The 19,936-nt window shown below is 43.9% G+C and overlaps 3 protein-coding genes and 1 long non-coding RNA gene across 5 annotated transcripts in view; 2 read left to right on the forward strand and 2 right to left on the reverse strand.

The window, feature by feature from the left end:
- The window catches only part of U2af38 (U2 small nuclear riboprotein auxiliary factor 38), a 29,935-nt gene extending 22,239 nt beyond the window's left edge, over window positions 1-7,696 (reverse strand). For both annotated transcript variants that reach the window (XM_065427272.1, XM_065427271.1), the window contains exons 1-6: window positions 7,577-7,696; window positions 7,100-7,187; window positions 6,930-6,996; window positions 4,926-5,005; window positions 4,481-4,552; window positions 225-358 (exon numbers count right to left, since the gene is read on the reverse strand). In XM_065427272.1, the coding sequence (XP_065283344.1) occupies window positions 225-358; window positions 4,481-4,552; window positions 4,926-5,005; window positions 6,930-6,996; window positions 7,100-7,187; window positions 7,577-7,620 (485 nt within the window). In that variant the 5' untranslated portion in view covers window positions 7,621-7,696. The remainder of the gene's footprint in view (window positions 1-224; window positions 359-4,480; window positions 4,553-4,925; window positions 5,006-6,929; window positions 6,997-7,099; window positions 7,188-7,576) is intronic.
- A 1,624-nt stretch (window positions 7,697-9,320) lies between these two features.
- LOC135898379 (myb/SANT-like DNA-binding domain-containing protein 1) lies at window positions 9,321-11,130 on the forward strand. The gene is made up of 3 exons (XM_065427270.2): window positions 9,321-9,757; window positions 10,285-10,429; window positions 10,579-11,130. The coding sequence occupies exons 1-3, from the start codon at window positions 9,549-9,551 to the stop codon at window positions 11,005-11,007; spliced, it is 783 nt and encodes a 260-aa protein (XP_065283342.1). The 5' UTR covers window positions 9,321-9,548; the 3' UTR covers window positions 11,008-11,130.
- LOC135898380 (uncharacterized) lies at window positions 11,117-14,766 on the reverse strand. Its single transcript, XR_010563316.2, has 2 exons — window positions 13,764-14,766; window positions 11,117-13,573 (listed from the first exon to the last, which is right to left on the reverse strand). It is a non-coding gene; the product is annotated as an uncharacterized lncRNA (long non-coding RNA).
- A 1,427-nt stretch (window positions 14,767-16,193) lies between these two features.
- Window positions 16,194-19,936, forward strand: part of Ube4A (Ubiquitination factor E4A) — a 34,444-nt gene continuing 30,701 nt past the window's right edge. The window contains exons 1-3 of the mRNA XM_065427267.1: window positions 16,194-16,352; window positions 16,786-17,066; window positions 19,342-19,439. Coding sequence (XP_065283339.1) covers window positions 16,790-17,066; window positions 19,342-19,439 — 375 coding nt within the window. The 5' untranslated portion in view covers window positions 16,194-16,352; window positions 16,786-16,789. The remainder of the gene's footprint in view (window positions 16,353-16,785; window positions 17,067-19,341; window positions 19,440-19,936) is intronic.

Genomic DNA, 19,936 nt, shown 5'->3' on the forward strand with positions numbered 1-19,936 from the left:
GCCATCAATCTTTCAATATTATGAGATGTGAGAACAGGGGAAAACCTGCAAGTGTGCGCATTCTGATTTCTCATTTTGACATTCTTATAGACAAACAAGCATACAACAAACAATTACTAAGGTCATTATGTACGAGCTCAGCTATAAGGAGCCCTGAGTATGTAAAAACACTGCACATTTTACAGTTTGTTGTAAGCGAGCTCAGCATGTAACAGGTCACTTACCCCATCTCATACTGGCGACAGCAGGCCTCACGAAAGTCAGTGACTGGTGACAGCTCTGAATAGATTGGGTGACCAGCAAACCACCGATTGTTCAGGTCTGCCACAGCCTTCTCAGCATCTTCTTCCCTGCGAAACTAGGCAAATAGGGAAAGCAGAAGCTTTGACTAGTGCAACAATAACCTATTTTTGAAGTTGCCAGAGTGGTTTCACTGAAGAGCTTAGCCCTTTGAGGGTCAATTTCTCTTTGCCAAATGCAACACATCGGGTTCAATATTTTTTATTGCAGATTTAAGATCTTCACACACATTTTACTACAATTTTTTTAGAGTAGGCATTATTGTGACAAAAAATATTTTCTGTAGATAAACATGCATTGTGTATTTATGAATACAGATTGGCTTGCATAAATATTTATAATAAGAATAAAAAGATAGACATGCTTAAATAGATATAGTCTGATTAGGCACTTGGGCAGCAGACCGCATCGGAGGAATCACCACTTGACGCAATTGCAGAAGAAAAACTAGCACGCACATTCACAGCATAGTCGAACTGTGTACGTGAGCGCATGCAAGAAAACTATGGTTGTGCGCCCGTCAGAAAAACCAAAAGGGTTGGAAAGTCGTAATAATCTTTCATCGCAATGCCAACAAGAGGCAATCAGTTTCGCGAGCCTTGAGAAAAGAAACATAAGCATGGCAGCATCATAAGTATACAGTGAAATCGTTAGCTATAAACGAGCAAGCATCTAGCACTGACCCTTTCAGAGATTAGAAACGAGACAGACATCAGTTTGCGTGAGCGCAAAGAACGGAAACAGCCTGCAAGATGAAACCAACACTAACCACCGCACGCCCATGAAAGTGGTTGCTGAAACGCCAGCATAAGGATGGCTTTGAATTAACGAAGAGACTACGGAGCGAAAAAAATATATATATACATATATTTGTTGTATCCCCACAGAGTGGCAGCACTTGCTGGGCAACAGATACGAAAAATTGCCGTTTCTCAACCATACAGATGGTGCCTTATATTTACGTCTGACCCTCGAAAGGTTAGTAGCATGATATCGTTGCCACTATAGTGGGTGCACTTAACAGCAATCATTGCACGATAAACATGCGGGTTTATTTTGAGTAATTACTTGGGCACTTTTCCCTGGATTTTCTATTCTGATGAGCCCACAGATAATGAGCACACAACATATGAACGAAAATCCATAATGCACTGTGTCAAATACAATTATACCTTGGTATAACAAAGTAGGTAAAACTGGCACTGTATACAATCGCCAACAGATTTTTCAGACTCCAAAAATTTAGTCTTGATGGATATTCCAGACTTCATAAATGACCGTCAAGGTTCCCACAGAGCTAATGCCTTTTTACGACCGGTTTTTCGGATGAATTTAGGCTCCAAAGTTAGATTTTCCAAACTAAATCTACAGTGCCAAGAATATACTCGCTAGTGTGGCGACCGGAGGGCTCTCCCAATGGGAGGAGGTGCTGCTTTCAACTGCTGCTTTCAACTGCTTTCAGGAGGGCTGCTTTCCAACTTTGACTGCCAGGGGCACTGCAGTTAGCCGTGCATTGCCATTTGCCCCGTGCGAAGCGTTCCATTCAAGTGTGCAGTATTCTCCAGTATTATGTGGTGCAACTTGGGCTCACGTGAGTGGAAGTTGCTTCTATTAATCATGCTAAACGCAAAGCATCAAAAGAACAGACTGATGGGCTAGTTTAGTTGGCACTGCATAATGTGAGGTTGGGCACAAGAGAGCACATAGAACAACAGAAGGGGTTGAAGAGACAGCGCTGTCTTTTTGTCCCCTTCTGCTGTTGTATGTGGTCGCTTGCGCTGAACTTCAAGTTATGCGAAGCATCAGGGCACGGAGAAAACATCTTTCGTGCCCCTGTGCCAGGGCATAGAATAAGGAACCAGGTTTCAGAGTCGCAGTGGCTACCGGTGGAACCCGGACAAGGTACCTATGTTCAGCGTGCCGTCGGACCCAGCACAGCTTGCAGAATTGTAGCAGATAATCAAAAGCGGGAATGCAAGTTGACTCCAACGTGTTGTCTGTGAGAAGCACTTTTAGGAGATTTGCATAGAAAGAACTTACAGAATTATGGTGAATGGCATCATCAATATGCTCGCTGAGAGGGTATGTTTATTATTATTACTTTGGCATCTTGGACAGTTTTTGTTCTATATTGCAGACTTTGTAAGTAAAAAATTGCCGTGTATATATATAATTGGTGTTTTCGTTTGCTTCAGTCTCACAAAAGGAAATGCAAGTTGAGGTAGACGCACAAGCAATATTTCTACGTAACGCAGGTTGTGCCTTCTAAATAAAATGCATGAATAATGAGTCTTATTCTGACTTGTGTTAATTACCAGATACGGTCATCGAAGACAGTGACACGTTGGGAAAGAGCAAAGATGTCCTTGCTTTCTTTTTGCGTATAGTATGCTACACTATTTAGTATCTACTTACTGATATATTAACATTTTGAATTGGCAAGCGCAGTGTTACATCGATCAACACGTCGATATACCTATCCAGAATATGAGACCCATATTGCTATCTTCATCACTGGACTGCAGCACTGAGATCCCTTGGTATTTAACAAGAAAGCGAACAAAACGCATAATGTCCTAAAAGAAAAAAAAATGCTTTTATAATACCAGCGTCACTCATGCCATTAAGAATTAAATGCCACTGGCCATTAACAACGGTAGCCAGGATACAAGTGATTGAGTTCAATCAGCAAGGACTGTGTGCGCTACACCCGTGATTGACAAGCATGATTGCAGTGACTGGACCGCAATCCAAATTGCCCTAAGGCACGTTCATCCACAATGACTTATTGTGATCAACATGTAAACAAACCTTCAGTGTTTGTTTCAAGTTGTGTCTTTCGGTGAATGCTCCAAATGTAATCTTATTTAACGACAGCCCGGTGGTAGTAGCCTAGTGGTAGTAGGTGTTCAAGTTTCGCGGGCTTTGTAGTGCTGTTGGGTTCAGTATTTTTTTCATAGGGCTAGGCCGGTAAGTTTATGTCTCCCACCAGTAAAGCATTTAGACAAAGGGCTGCCAAGGCAAGCAGAAAGACAGTTTTTGCGGTGAAACACGCAGTGCACCTGTGCTACCGTATAGGCCTATGCTGCAAATGCACGCAGCTGCACCTTAGTTCACAGGCTTTACACCTTAGGGATTGGCAGCACCGCCGCGCGGTGGCTGGGAGAAGGCATCACCGTGGTGACCATGTGAGTACATGTTTTCGGCACATTAGCCAGTATATTCTAGGCACCATACTAAATCGCTCGTAACAAGCCACCATGTTGGATTTTCTGCTGGCTTGGCTTCTAGTGGCCCACTCTCTAGCCTCCCAGATTGGGACGTGCGTGCTTTCAATAGAGAACACACGACATCCTCCAGTAACGGAGGCCATGCCCGCTGCTCCTTTGCTGAAGAAATGCTCTAGGGGACGGCACTTTTTTTTGTTTCCTTTTTTCGGTCAGCCCTATCGTCATAATCACTTAATGCGGGATCTGATCACCTCGAAACATAGTATGAGGCACGGCGTCATTAGAGTTTTTTAAGCCGCTCTAAACCTAATAAATTTTATATTTTTGGCTGAGCGAGTTTTTAGGACTGTTCTATCTTTCCAAATATTTTTCAGGCCCTGCCAGGTCCGGAAAATCGGTCAGCGACTTTATATAAATTTGGATTTTTAAGCTGTAACCACAATCACCTTGCATGGAAGGGGCATTCACATTTTCTGATTATCTGGAAAATGGAAAAAAAAAAAGAATTTCATTTTCTTGAACTTGAGAGTTGGCGACCAGAGATATGGTCTCATGCTGTGTCGACAATATTATCGCGTCGGCGGTGTGAAGCAAAGCCTGCGACACTTTTGTGTCCACTCAGCTGGCACGGCTGATGGCGTTCTTTGACAGTGGCTCATAGTGATCATCTGCGTCTGTGGCAATTTCCATTTATTGCCTCAGCATACCACCGCAGCAACAGTGAATGTCGTTATACTGAACTAGTGCATAAATGAACATTATATTGAAGTTCAAAATACATAGTGTTCTATGGACAAGAAGTGATAAAAAGTTGAATATACTTTGTTAAATTGAGGTTTAACTGTATATTGAGATAAGGGATATTTCATGACTAACTTTTGTGCATTCTGCGATTTGTTGTAAATAGGTTTGATTGGACTACACAGACACAATAAACAGACTTCACTCACCTTGACATAAACGTTGCCCACAAGATGGTCACCAAGGTTATCACACACATTCATCTCTTCAATCTCTCCATACTGTAACGACAAACAAATAAATAAAATGAAGGCCAGAGCACCAAATAGTAAAAAACAAGCAGCACCAGTAATCGGCAGAACGCACTTATGTATACACAGAGCAAGAACTTTAATATGGACAGTTCTTTGCTTTTGTATCATGTATATGTGAGCACTACTGATCATAGTTGTAAATAGTCTTCTTTCTGAGCTTCCCTTGTTTTTCTATTCTTTAAATTATGACTAGGCAGCAGATCATATATTGAAGGAACCTTCGACAGCTAGTCCAAGCATAGGCTCACAGTTTGAGCACGAGCACTTTTCAGTTCAAATTTACAAAAGCAACACAACCACCAAAAATGAATGGAAATGCACGCCACAGAATATGGCATACCTTGTCTTCCAGCTCAACAAAGACATCTTCAAAAAAGTTGTCAAAGTGCTCTTGCATTTCTTCTTCAGTCATGTTGGCCACTGGAATGAAACAAACGTGTTGGCGTGAAACACTATTTGCAGAAAATTTGACGCGAAACAATCTTCAACCTAATATAGACTAAGAAGCAAGAAGGGATCACGTTTTTTTTTCTAATACTCAGAATTGCAAGTCGGGAAATGTTCTACCATGAGTGGGCGCTTATTTGCTCACACGTATACTGCCTCAATCCCGCATGTTTACTGGAAACTAAATGAAGCTTACTTAACAGTACACACCTTGAAATTTAAGATCCTTTCGCCATGCCAACTTGAATTTCATTAAGAGTACTGCACACAGCTCGCACTTACAAACTTGCTGCACCATTTTATGTACCAATTTTCATTGATGTAATAAAGTCCTTTGAGTTTATTAATTTGGAGCATCTCTTTTGGTGAACTTGAGGCAATGAATTAACATGTACAGTAAAATGCATTTGCTACTAGAAACCCAAGTTTGGGTTGCTCCTACTTTGAATGTCTACTCTCAGCCATGAGTGCTAACATCACTGTGTTTCAAAGCGCTACATTACCATACATGCATACTAAACTGCTTTTTTTTTAACACTGACCACTTCACATTTTTTTGGATGCGACGTAAATTCCAACTTAACATGGTGTAATGTCAACATGCTTTGTATTAATACCTTGAAAATTACAGATGATCCCTCCTGTATATTGTATTCATGTACAAAGGTGAGCAGCCTTGTCCAGAACATGCCACCGGGTTCGAGACAGGTTTCTATTGCTCATCGCTTCCTTTTTCCAGTTCCCACCTAGTGCAGTCACTTCCCGCCATAGGGTACTGCTGCAGCCCATGTGGCTTTAATATGATGCTGCCACGGCGGCCAGTGCAGCACTATGCCACTGTGTTTTACACATGTAACCAGGAGGCCGGGCAAGCAATCGAGGAAGAGTGGAATTTCCCAATTTCATTGCCTCACCTAGTCCTCTGCTAGACTGCACTTCCTTCCTCTTAGCACCTATACTATAACCCTAATGGTTTACCAATTATATAACCTCCACATTACGTGACCTCCCCAGCTCTATTTTTTCCTCTTAACGTCAGTTAGAATATCAGCTATACCCGTTTGTCTCCGATCCAAACCACTCTTTCTGAATATGTGAACGCAAACAGCTAGGCACATTTATAGCGTCAATTGTGCAGCATGTCACCTTACAGTTGCAACAGCAAGCACAAGCACAGAAAGCACACTCCAGTGTGAGCATTATCTGTTACAGTGTTCACATCGGGAGGACACAAGCCCTGCTAGGATTATCTGTACAATGCTGTTATTTTTTTCTTCTTTGTATTACTGGAACCCATGTATATGCCAGGATATCAAGATAGAAAAAGGAAGTTCATGAGCACGTGTGACATATTGTCTTAATAAATAAAGAGGAAGAAGCGGTGACTGCAAATACCTGTAGCTACGTGGCCTGGCTATTTGTGGTGGTGTGCAATGGGGCCTCGCATATAACAAAAGGCAAGGCACGTGCGTAGCAGACAGCATTCGAGCTGTGCATTTGCACACTTGTGCATACCGCCGCCAATCTCACCATTATAAGGTGCTTGCATGCCATGCGGTCGACACTCGCTCACTATTAAGATATTGCAAGGGTGTAAGGCTGGCTGCAACTGTGTTACACAGCCAGCATATTCTCATTTTCAAAACCCACGGAAGCAAGACATACAACATGCGTTGGAAAGTGCAAGAATCATTAGAATTTACATTTTATGAAAGATGCATACACTACCACATCCCATTTCAGTAAGCGATAGTGAAACGGTATCGAAGTGCACAACGACTGCACTGACGTCACCGAGGCGCCTGCATTTATGGCGGGTGCGTGCCGACTGGCCCAGGCTGTTTAGTTAAATACGCAAAGCGCCTTGCGATGTATTTGTAGAGTAAATGACACTTACAATGAGATCCATCAGCTGTCTGCGCCGAGTTCTGAGGATTGTGGTACAGGTTTTGCAGCAGAACAGTCTGCGACAAAGGAGAAGATTAGCCGTCGATAAACCGAGTGCCTCCGCGCTTGATTCGCAAAGGCGGTGCGTCACCGGCATCCGCGACAGTGTAGGAAACTTACCTGACTAAATGTAGGTTTGTTGTGAATCCTCGAACATCTGTCGCCATGACGACAGGCTCCAATCTTGAAGTAGAAGGAGCAGTTGACTCTACAAAAAGAAAGCGTCGAACAAGTTAACGAAAGCGACAAGTAGGTTTATTCACGCAACGAGCATATACACAGTAGGCGATATACTGTCATGAGCAAACAATGCGGTAAGCAAACTAGAGCGCGACCCATTGTGCTTTTTAACAAATGCAAAAAAAGTAAATATTCATAATGCTGTGCAGATTTGCGAGCATTACCGTCAAGAAAAATGAAAGTGCTAGATGAAGCCATGAACAGAGGCATTGCTGAAACGTAGACAGTTTGTTTGCCTATGTTCTCCAATAAATAACAACAGTATCACTAAGCATGGACACTGGCGTGTTGCTTGGTTAAAAAAGGCGAGCTGTGCTTGCAAAGCAGGCAAGCAAGGGCATAAAATTAGTAACTTACTTATCTTTTTCAGTGCCGAAAATCGAAGCCAGATACTCCGCCATCTTGAACTCGCAATTCTCTTCACTCAGGAGGGCTCCTACCGGTCATATTGCATTTACACTGATTTATAGAGAACGCCACAAATTGGATGTTATTTAAAAATAAATAAAAGATTGAGCAAGAACATTTTTGTTTTTGTGTTTAGTAAGACGCAACAACCGCCTTTAAATATTAAATTACAAACTGACATTGCATTATAGAATTATAACATCTTAGCAAAGACGCAAAAATCACCTTGCATGACGAACAACAAAATGAGTCTAGATAAATAAAATCCAATAAAAAAGTTAATTACTAAACATAAATATATTAATTGTTGCGTTATTGTTTTTGGAAGTGCAAGGTGTACAAATGCGCAGAGAAAGAGAGACCGACCTGAGAGTACGAAATACGAAACCGTTTCACACGCATTTACACGAGTGGCGGCTGATTCATCCAACTCTCTCTTTCACTAGCTTTCACTATAGTGCCTAGAATATACTGGCTAGTGTGCCGTCCGCGGCCTCCCGGGTGGCACCAAATGCAATGAATGCCGGCGGCTGCCGCTAGGGGCGCTGCAGTGCAGGTGGGTGCCGCGGCACAATCCGATCTTCGTAGCCCGCCGTGTTTCCGCAGCATCGGCAAGCGGGCTGCTGCGCTTTTTGTTTTTATTAAGCTGTAGCAGCAGCACATTTCAAATGTGGGCAGCTGATTTATAAATCAGGGTTTGTTTTGATTACAACAGGCTTCTCTAGTGCTTGTCGCTTGCATGAAAAGCGTGTGCTCAGCTGGGTTTCGAGGTGGGAACCTGATGTGTTTCTATGCTGGAAAACGTAATTTTTAAGGCAAATGCATTGATCTCCATTTTCTAAGGCCATGTTGCGAGGTACAGAACATATCACACGATCCAAGGAAGGCCAGAAACGAACCAAAGCATGTCCAGCCGTATATAAGAGATGCTAAATGATTCGCAAATTTAATTATTGATAATTGTGATGGGATTAAGAGGGATTAGGCTGAATTAGAGGGATCAAGCTGTATTAATTACGGAGGATTAGGGTGGATGAAGGAGGATTAGGGTGAGAGTAGGCTTTACAAAGCGATCGCCTTCGTACGTGTCTCTTCGGCGATAGCTAAGGACACTTGTTTTTTTATTCTAGCGATGATGGCAGCGTAATTTTTAAGGGTAAGTTTTAGGTAACATTTTTCATTCTAATAAAGTAAAGGAATTCTAAGGTTACGTTACTGTTCTATTGATGTTATAATAATGCATAACCATTCAAAACCGCTGTAACCGATCATCTTTTGAAATGACTTGAATTTGTCTGTTCTTTCTTTTTATTTTATTTGCTGCTATTTCTGCCTATTATTGTTGTCCTCATAGGTTTGAATGTTTTTTGATTGTTTGTAAACCATGTACCCATCTCCTCATAATTCCCATTGGACCCGCACAGAAAATGACATTAACTTCCTAATGCCTTAATGTTTAATGTCATTTGCGTGGTGCCACACGAGCAAATCAAATGTCATTCGCCTTAATGCCATTTGTTATTTAATGCGTTCGCCAGAACTCATTCGACTGAAAAATGCGTACTCTCCACGCCATAGCTTCGCAAGCCACGGCGTCGAGAGTACGCATTTCTTAGTGTAAGTAACGTATTTGAAACGTTCAAACCTGTAATACAATATTTATACATAGCTTTCAAGTACAATCAGCACTTTTACGAGAAGAAACCTTTTGATTTATTGTAAGCAATCTTTGAGAACGCAAGGATCGTTGCAGCTAGCGAAGCTGCATAAAGGGTTGGCAACCTGTGAAGCAAACGAGTCACGTGAGGATGGGTTGTTTTTGTTGTGGCACGGGCGCACGGGGGCCTTTCGTCATTCGCACGCCGTTCACGTGCAGTCCTCTGTGAACTCTGTGTTTACGGACTCCACGTGACAAATTAAAATGGAACGTCCCGTTTCCCGCGCCGCTTGGACTGACGAGGAGACAGATGTGCTGATAAGGCTGTGGGAGGAGAACCTGGGCGGTCTTCGCGGCCAGAAGAGAAATGGAAAAATATACCAAGCGATTACGACCGCGTTGGCGAGCTGCGGCATTGTGAAGACGCGAGCGCAAGTGCATTCTAAAATGGAAAACCTGCGGAACAAATACAGGTATGTGTCTTGTTCTTCCACGCTTATGTAGCAATGGGAGTTGCGTAATGCACGAGGCACAGGTGTGTGTGCGTCTATGCGAGGAGGATGTAGCCTGTTCAGGGGATGTTCGCTGAAATGTGGTGCATTCAGGGAAACAGTAAATATTTCGGAAAGCCCGTACACGTCTACACGGCGGATATGAAATACTACCAAATATGTTCTTAGAGCAGCAACGAATTCGGACTTGTGTTCGGAGTGTTCTGAAGCAGCGAAATGAAAACAGTGCTCGTCTATTATGTGGGCAACAGTAGTGCAGTTATGTTCCCGTCAGCGCAATGGGTTTCGGTAATGCGCATGTAATGCAAGCGACCTAGTCACGAAACTTTTGTCGTGTGCGTCCGCTGTTTTCAATGAATAGTTCGAAAGCGTCAGCGCCCATATAATGCCCTATGATAGCTAAAATTTTGCAATGTCAGTGTGCACATGCATGTTTTACGGCTTCTGTCATTTTTTATGAATGTTTTTTTCATTTTTTTACATACTAGATGGCACACGAAGAACCGCACAACAGGTTCCGGAGGCGTTCCGTGGAAATTTTACTGGAAAATTCACAAGTTCTTAGGAACATTGCCTGCTAATGATGCCAGTCTCGCGGTGGAAAGCAGCTGTGGAGAGCCCACAGTCTCCGAGGTAAGCATGCACGGATCTTTCAACACCCTAGGTTGAATTGAATCGAACTGTTCAAAGTGGCAGCTGGGTTCTTACGACCATAAAGTATACATTCAGTATCTGTGATTGGATCTCTTCATGTCAGCAATGCTTTTGCAACCTTTTTACAGATTGTTCGAAGCATGGAAACAGGGGAGCCATGTGAGGAGCCATGCGAGATATGGACATATAGCACTCCATCAGACAGCCTAGAACCGCCAGGGAATGATGAAAACACCCCACCATCATGCATTCTCTATGAGGCAGTGCCAACAGAGATGGATGATAGGGTTGGCCAGCTGTCCACAGAGCAGACATGCTCCAACCAGCCCACCCCCAGCCGCTGTACCCCTCCCAGATCTGCTGCAGGCCAAAAAAAAAGATGTAGGGACGGCGTGCTGGGGGAAGTCGTCCAGGAACAAAAGAAGTTTCGAACAAGCTGGTACGACTTAAAAATGCAGGAGCTTGAACTCTATAAAAAGCAGCTCAAGTTGCAAGAAGAAGCAGCAAAGCGGGACACACAACTAATTGATGTGTTGAAAGATTTTTTTTCCCATTGAAATATTCTGTGTGTGTGCTTTGTTTTTTATACCTCCACCTTTGTATTTTAATACCTCCGCGGCCCGAAGGTGTTGCAGAAAATGTTTATTAGGTCAATAAAGTGCATAGTTAAAGCCACTGAATTTTGTTTATTTCACTTGTCAGTCATGACCTCTCACAATGAAGCAGTACATTCAATAGTCGCATGACCCAGAATGAAAGACAATGCAAATGTTACATGCAATGAAATTGACATGTTCAAAAATAAAACATCAGTACAGGAGTTCACACGTTCCTATAAGAATATGTGGTTTCATAATTGCCTACAACAAGCTCTTGTGCATACAAGTTCTGCAATTGCGAGGTATGCACAGTGGTGGCTGAAATCAAATTACAGCCAAAAAGGAATGGAAGTTTGCCCGACAGCCTTGCCAAAGTATTCTGCACAAAACGGGAAATCCTTTATTTGCTTTTACAACAAAGGAGGCCAAAACAACATACTGTGTTCATGTACAACGTAGCGGAAGCAATGGTATGACCTGACCACTTCGTTAAAATAGAACCAGTCATGTACAGACTTTTAAATCTGTTAAAAGACATGTTTTTTGCAGCAATTGAACAGGCATAAAAGGAAGACGGATAAAGACAACACGGGCGGCACTTTTAACAGTGGTCAAACAATCTAGTTTCCGATTTATAGAGCACAATAGATGCATCGCTAATGCAATTTGCACCTTTCTCTTTTATATAGTAAGCTTCCATCAGCTCACATGCTGTTTGAACTCTGCTTCTGCCAGGAATCATTATCTCAGGAAACCGTGGTTTGCACATGCAGGCCTTGCAGTGCGCAGGCAAATGTGCAAACCATGGTTTTCTGAGATTAGGGTCTTGGCAGAAGTAGATTTCAAACAGCATGTGAGCGGATGGCAAATGTGCCACGCCATCTTTCATTAGATTTAGTTCGTGTTCCCTGGCTCGTTCATTTGTGCAGCGTCCAGTCTGTCCTATATAGGACTAGCCGCACTGAAGGGGAATTTCATACACTCCGCCTGTAGCGCATCTCTCGTAGGACGTGCTATGCTTCTTGCCACAGCCTTGCAAACCGGTCTCCTCGTGTGTGTTTTTCGAACAGAGTCGACCCAGTTTGACGGGGGCAGAAAAGGCAATGGGTACACCATACCTGCTTGCCACCTTCTTGAGGTTATAACATCAACATAACATAACTAAGGAATCTAAGGAACATAACATAACTGAGGAACGTAAGGAATCACTGCAGGTCTCGCGGCTCTGGCTCTTTCTTTCTCCCTTGTGGCGCTGGTACCTTAAACCTTCCGTAAAAGACTTTCGGTGACTGAGGTCACCAACGAGTCGCTTAATCTGATTATTGAACGAGGCCTGCATCGTGTGTGTACACGATTTTTCGAGGGCAGACTCTAGGCAGAGCATAGCAATTCCACGCTTGACAATTTTGGAATGGCATGAATTATACAGCAGCAACCCTTCCTTGGCACGTGGGAAATATTGCCAGCAAGCTTGTCCGTCATGAAAGGATTTAAATCTAAATATTGCAGGGTGTTACGCTGTGGTACTTCATGCGTAAACGAAAGCCTTTTACCATTGTCCATAAACATGTTTAAAATATCATCGCAGCGCTTCAATGAGCCTTGTCTGTTAAAAAGGATTAAAAAGTCGTCCATGTATCTAAAAACTTTTAAGATGTTTAAAGTGCTGTCCCGTTTCAAAGCCTCTTGGAGCAGGCGGCCAACACTAGATAAGAATATGTTGCACCGCAGCGGCGCAATACACGAACCAATGCGTGTGTGTTCAATTGCGGCAAAAACAGTCTTTTAGCAAGCACCAACTAGGCTAACAAGCAGTTCTGTTTCAAATCTGTGTTTGTACATCTAAGGAAATTTAAGAAAAAGCAATAAAGATGTGCTATAAATGGCTGCCTATGCAGATACAAGTCAAGTGTCCTAAAAGCCGGTCTAGCCTAGATGGGCGGGCTGCTGGCTTTTTGAAAAAAAGTGCTGTGCGAGTGCCACCCTTACAGCTTGGCCATTACTGGCACATGATTCCGAGCTGTGAGAAGGCTGTTCATGGGTGGCATCCCACATAGCTACTTCTTGCTCCCACTGCTGTTCTACTCTTTCTTTAAAACTCTCGCATACATTGTGCAAAACACAACACGCCCTTATTACCAATCTGGCAGTATCAAGACTGCACTCCATGCGCTTCATTACAAAGCGAAATCTGGCTTTCATTCGGCCGAAAGCATTTTCTACAATTCTTCTTGATTTTGACAAGTTGTAATTAAATGCATATTCAGGCGTGTTGGGCAATGCATTTGCGTACGGCTTCTGAAGGTTACAGGTCAGGGAAAACGCTTGATCGCATAAAATAATAGGAGGTACATGAACACCTTCGATGGCAGCTGTTGGATGTTGAAATGCATCACTTTCAACTAGCTTCCGAAGCGCCGACCTGCCGTAAACAAATGCGTCATGGCACCGCCCAGGAGAGCCGACATTGGTATAGCAAAACCGGTACCGGTGGTCGACCACTGCCAGCAGGATCATACTGTACCTGCAGGAAGAACAAAATGAATGTTCAAACAGCGATCAAATGCAAAAAAAATCCAAGCATTCGAAAATATGTTCGCACTTCAAAGAAACCAAATTCTACATAGTCAAGAAACTATGCAATAGTAAACAACCGCTGAGAGAAGTTATTGCTTTGAAAGTATGAGGGCATAGTCTAAAAAATCTCAACTCACCACCCCTTGTAGTTGTGGTAATCTGAAGCATGTTCTTTCGGTGGTGACACCGGAAAATGACATCCGTCAAGCGCACCAACGCCTTGTGGGAACTCGGTCATAGCAAAGAACTCCCTCATGTGGTCCTCAATATCTGCGGGTGCAGGCATCTTGATCCAGGCTTCCTCGAGGTTTCGCAGAACAGCTTCACAAAACTCCTTGTATATTTTGTTCACTGTAGAACGGCCAAGAGAAAATAACTCTGAAATCGTTCTGTCTTCCGCAGTTGAACACAAGCGGTAGAGCGCGACGGCGACTCTCTTCTCTACAGAAATGGCCTCGGTCATTACTGTATCTACACGTTGCAGGTCACTGCGACAAGACTCCACGATGTACCTGAACGTGGCTGGAGAAACGCGGAAACACTTCTTGAAGTGCGCTTCTCCCAAATTAGGCAAGGTGTCCTCAAACCACCGCTGGCTGCGAGGAAAGCGCCATCGAGCTCTGGCTGTTGCGCTCAAAATGGTAGCGACGGCAACCACGTTGAAGGTGTTCGAAAACATCTGAAGCTCTACGTCGCGGATCTGACGTCTTAGAGCTTCTCTTTGCTCTTGCAGCCTGCGATGTTGTGCGCGATCTTTCGCGCGGAGGCATATCAACGCAGCTGTCAGAAGTTTTGCTCGACGAACTTCCTCAGGTCGGCGTTGCATCGGTCTCGCTGCGGCAGGCGCCATTTTGTCTCTGGGCTTCGGATTTGACATACATTGGCCACAGTTGCTATGGCCGATTCTAAAAAAAAAGCAAGAAACTCAAACTAACTGTGCCATAGTATGCTTAGTTTTATATTTCACTGTTTATTACGGCAGTTTAACCTTGTAAATGCATATCTATTTTATAAATTTATACCCTAATATTGCGCACTTCAGAAGACGCTGTCATCGACATCATCGGGTCAAATGTCATTAAATTTGGTCGTGTGGCAGCTCTGCCGAAAAAAATGTCATTCGGGAACTTAAGGCCTTAACTCCTGAATGCCATTTTATGTGCCCGTGTGGCACGGGTATAACAAGCAAAAAAAAAAATGCCTGTAAAATGGATTGCACGTGGTGTTCTGTGTACTATACATTTTTTAATACCTGGTAAATACGTGCAGATTTATTTTTATGTTTGATATACGTGAACAAAAATAGGAAACAGATCTTTCATTTAAGCGTAACAAAGATTTTAGTCATGCGTAAGAACAGTCAAACGGAGGCATATAAGACAGCCCTAGATGAAATAATGTACACATACATGAAGATAATAGATCGCGCAGTGACGTAGTTTAAGGAGCTTATTCTGCCGTTGCCTTTGCGCTTCCCTCTCTTTGTTGATGCCTTTTACAAAAAAAAAAAACCAAAACCTCAAGAAAATAAAGAACTTTGCAAGTGCTTTCAAAGCTGGTTTTTCACGCTCTGGTCACCCTAGTTGGGAAAATGCCAGCTGTCTGCAGCTGACCTGAAAAATCAGCTAGACTCGCTACTGGTACCTTGTTTCTGCTGAAGAACACAGTAAAAGCATCTTCCACGGCCTTCACAGCGGTTGACAACGTCTGGCTAAGATAGACAAGCAAAGGCCTCCATTGTCAAAATTAATGGGAAGTACAATAATGAAGCAGCGTCGTTATAGCTTCAGCTTTACTTACGTAAAAGAAGCCTGCACGATGTGGTCAAGAATTTTGGGCAGTGATCTTTCGTGCAACATAACCTGCAGTATAGTAGATCAAAGCACTACTGCTCATTTTTTCTTGTTTTTTTTTCTGGTACTCAGGAAAAGTAAGCTGAATGCTTAGCATAATGCTTAGCATACGATGGAAGAATACTTCCACCGTGGGCGTGTGTTATCGCGGGGAATCTCGTGGACAACATCATTCACGGTGATAGAGAACGCGCGCTCGGCTATGCTGTTTTCGAAATGTTTTTCACAAACCGCAGCAGTTGGTGCCGGCCTTCTGTCCGTTCTCCTGATCATTCTTGCCCATTCTGCTGCCGCTTCGTATCAGATGGTAGAGTGAACAAGGATACACGCCCTTTGTTCGAGCGGTAACTGCTTCTACACAACGGCACAAAGCAGGTCCTCTCCTCGCACTGTTTCTATAGCTTCGGCATTTTTTCACCACCGCCGCATAGATCTCGCAATGACAGGCACACGAACATAACAGCCACGCACTCACTCTTTGACAACACCAAGGACAAACACGCAACGCTGCTATAACACTGAAAACGCAAACACGGAAACCGACGCAACAGCTGCGAAACTGATATGCGAAGCAGACGACACACGCAGTCTGCACCCACCCGTGTGGCAGCGACCTCTGCCGGCCATCGTGGGCATTCATTGCAGGCGGCGCCACGCTCGCCCATTTAAAAGAGCTGGTGGACGGCACACTAGCCAGTATATTCTAGGCACTATACTTTCACTCTGTTGCTTCTCCTCGCCACCAGTTCGCGGATTCACAGGAATGGCAGTGGGGTAGGATTTGGCAGTTGAGCTGGTGCGTAAACACCTGTTTCATCGTCTGTCCTTGGGAGACTTTAGCGGGAGTTTCTGTAACCTCTACTGACAAACTAAGTAAGTACACGTCAGCGAGAGAGGCACCGATCGCCGCTTAACGCATCGTCTGTTTCTTTAGAACTACCACGAATATGTAGAACGCAGCTTGAGCTGCTGTTTGCAGATATCGCGAGTAGTGCGCACACGAATTTCACTGTGCGAGATCAGCTACCGAGGCACGGAAGACCAAATCTGCCGCCGACGCAAGGCGGCAGTGCCTGACCCATATTCGCTCATTCACTTCCTACCTTGGCCCCAGTGTCCTACAATACGCCGGCGGTCGCTAGACTCCTCTCAAAACAACACCTGTGCGCGCAGGATTTCCCAGTTGCTTCTAGGTCATTGAGTTCAGTGGCCTCGTTGGGAGAAAGTGTAGGAGTGAAAGTAGCCGCGCTGGTTGTACGGAATTGCCGTCGAGCCGCCTTCCTTGACCGTTCCTGCGTTCCCGCAGCACCATGTCGGACTCGGACATGGCTCGGAACCCGTTCGCGGCCCTCTTCCCGTCCATGGTGGACGTGCAGGCCTTTGTCCAGAACTCCGCCGAGGTGTCTTCCCGGGATTTCCCACTTGCAGTCACCGAGAAGGACCTCGCTACTCGTCGGATGGAGTCCAGCGAGAGCTCGCCACCTGAAATTATCACTTCGGGAAGCCACGTAACCAGCGGCATCGTGCCCGACGAACAGCAATTGTTGTCGGCCGCACTCGAGGATATATTCAGGGTCGTCGTGTCAGGTATGGAGCCCACGTATTTAAGCTCAACATTGTATTTGCCCTTCTCCTTTCTTTTTTTCTTGTACGGGAGCGTTGCGGAAGTGCGCGATCGTATCGGAACTAGCCGCGGTGCAGGCGTCAGACTGCGCGGTTGTCGCTTGCCTTCAGCGTCAGCAGGTCCATTGCGAAACGGAACCAGATTTTAATCGCGAAAGCACGCCAGTGGATATGGCTAAATGAGATGCTGTGCTTTAAACAACCCTCGACGGCAGAATGCTTGCGACGCGTGGCAGAATGCTTGCGACGCGTGCTGAGCATTGACCAATAACACCTGCGAAGAAAGCTATGGCGGGCAGAATAAATTGTGTAACGCACGATTCATTTAACATTATTCAGTCAAGTTGCAAAACAGCGCGGCCCGGAAGGCGTTTCAGTTCAGGATACTCCTCGCGTTTGTGACGCATTACGATATGGCGAGTAACATGAAAAACGAGATTTGCTGCGCAGTTTGTTTTGCTGTGCGCCGCTTGCACAGCAACTACAAAGCGTTTTTATGACGCAAGTGTTGTAATTCATATTTTGTCATATAACAGCGCGGTTTTCTCCATTCCAGCTTCATAAACCAGAGTTTACGTTTGGTGCGAATATAAATGGGATTATCACGCGTTTAATCGTGACCAACCCGTGAGCACAACTATCATTTATCACTCTGTATTTATCAATAAATAAGCCTGCCCTAAAGCTGCTCATGAATTTGGCGACCTATCAAGTCTTGTTTGACACGTGTATACACACACCACTTCCACTTTATATGAGGCTAGCTTCTACTTGCGCCATGTTTGTGACCCACAAAAGGTAAGGAACTTTTTTTTTTTTGTGACATATTCCCAATGCACTCATTTATTCTCTCAGCCTAGATATGGCTAGGATATTCACTCCATCAAATGTTTTGATGTTGAACAATTTAAGCTGTTGAAGGTATGGCACTTTTTCGAAACATGATATTTCCCAAGTCAGAGCTTGTACATACCCTCTTTTGTATGTCTGTGATGAGCTGCCTAGTCTTCATTGACGATCTTTATTAGGTCCTTATCTGAGTACAAAAGTCAAAACTTGCTTGTGGCCACTTAGGCAAAGTTTTGTACATGTCTTTAGGCTGCTCACGGTGCCAGATTGCATTTGTTATTGTCTCACTTGACACATACCATGTTGCTTACAGTTAACCATGGATTTCCACAGTAACCAAAATCTACATGAAAGCTGTTTATTTAATCATACACCTGCCAGCAGCTTAGCAAGCATGGTTATGAAAGAAAAAAAAAACAATATGATTAGCAAAAGTGAAAAGCCACTTGTGTGCGAAATGAGAAATACACTTTACAGTGAAGCTTTTAGCCTCTAGTTGGTCGGAATTTTTCTCGGCGCATGCTCGTAGAAAAAAAATACCTTCAGCAATTGAAGCAATAAGTGCATACATTATTTAGCATCATGCATACAGCATACAACACTGCATTCATTCCAGTGAAGTACAAGCACAAAACAAGCATCCAAAACACGTCTTTGATGATAAGGTGCACCTGTTAATGTGAAGCATGTAGTGTGTCCTGCATACATTTCTCGGTAAAGATTACTGTTGTGCAACCTGCCACGGCAACGGCAGCTTGTCATGTGAGGAGTGACATCGCCAGCCTTTCATATATGAAAGACCCAGCCTAGCAACTGATTTCATTGTTGTTGCAGCGCTGCTATAGGTAGGCGACGCATAGTTAAGACTCCCGAGGAGAGGCAAAGGGAAAAGAAACGGCAATACGAGCAGTGGCAGTGTGCTGTAAAAATTACCATTAGTCCTATTGCTCTAAAGCAATAAAGCATTGCATACCTCCCTCAGCAGTTGCAGTGGTGGATTTGAACAGCTTCGCTGGACATCCACTTTTGCAAGGCTGGAATAGCGAGTCAATTTTTTTTTATTTGATGTTGCCACACTATACACCTGCATTCCATGTCACAAGTCATTCGCAGCACTGTGGAAGCTGCAGGACTCCTTGGCAAATAGGAAGGCTCAATGCCTCTTAAGACGTGTCCACTTGCACTGCGATGTCTGCTGAGTGGTTGCTGAATTTGCAGCATGCAACATGCATGGGCCAAGGTCCTTGCATGTCATGTACCAAGCAAAAACGAAACCCACTAATTAGATATTACAGTTGCATTTACAATTGCAAATAATTACAATTATGGTTATGCTTGTAAACTATAAAGATTGTGCTTTGCTTAGCATATTCACACAAACTTATTTCAGGTGACATCGGTTCCAGGCCTAGCAAGGGTCTCTGCTGCGTTCTCCTAGAGACATTTAGGGATTCCAAGAAGTGCCTTGAACTTGATATTCTTGACGAGGTAAGAATTGGTGATTTGTACCAGTCATGTGTATTTGTGTTGCTGCCACTGTAGGCGCTTAGGTAGATGTTCCAGGTGCACATGGGAGTTTGCCCTGCAACTCCTTTCTCTCAAAAATGAGAATGCATTGAATTGAGTGTGATGCCTTTCTATTAATATATTATGTATATAACATCTTAAAATTTTTTTAAAAGGACCCAATCATAACGCAAATATAAAGGGTGCAGTGTTTACATTCCTCATTTCTTTTCAGCATGGTGTTTCTTCTCAGCTGGGGCAGTGCTGATAGCAGTGCTCTGCCTGTTGCTCCTTCCTTACTTTTTCTTCTCTCTGCAATGCACTAATGATAACCTTTCAATGTTGGCGTCTGTGAGAGTGCCCTGGGGCAACGGAGGAGCATTGACAGGACAAACGGGATGCATTAACAGCCGCTGCTTTCCTGTTTGCTAGAAGATTGGAAGGGTGCGCATGCATGTGCACATTTTCTCTCAGAAGTG

The sequence above is a fragment of the Dermacentor albipictus genome, chromosome 4 (genome assembly GCF_038994185.2).
Source record: "Dermacentor albipictus isolate Rhodes 1998 colony chromosome 4, USDA_Dalb.pri_finalv2, whole genome shotgun sequence".
Taxonomy (NCBI): domain Eukaryota; kingdom Metazoa; phylum Arthropoda; class Arachnida; order Ixodida; family Ixodidae; genus Dermacentor; species Dermacentor albipictus.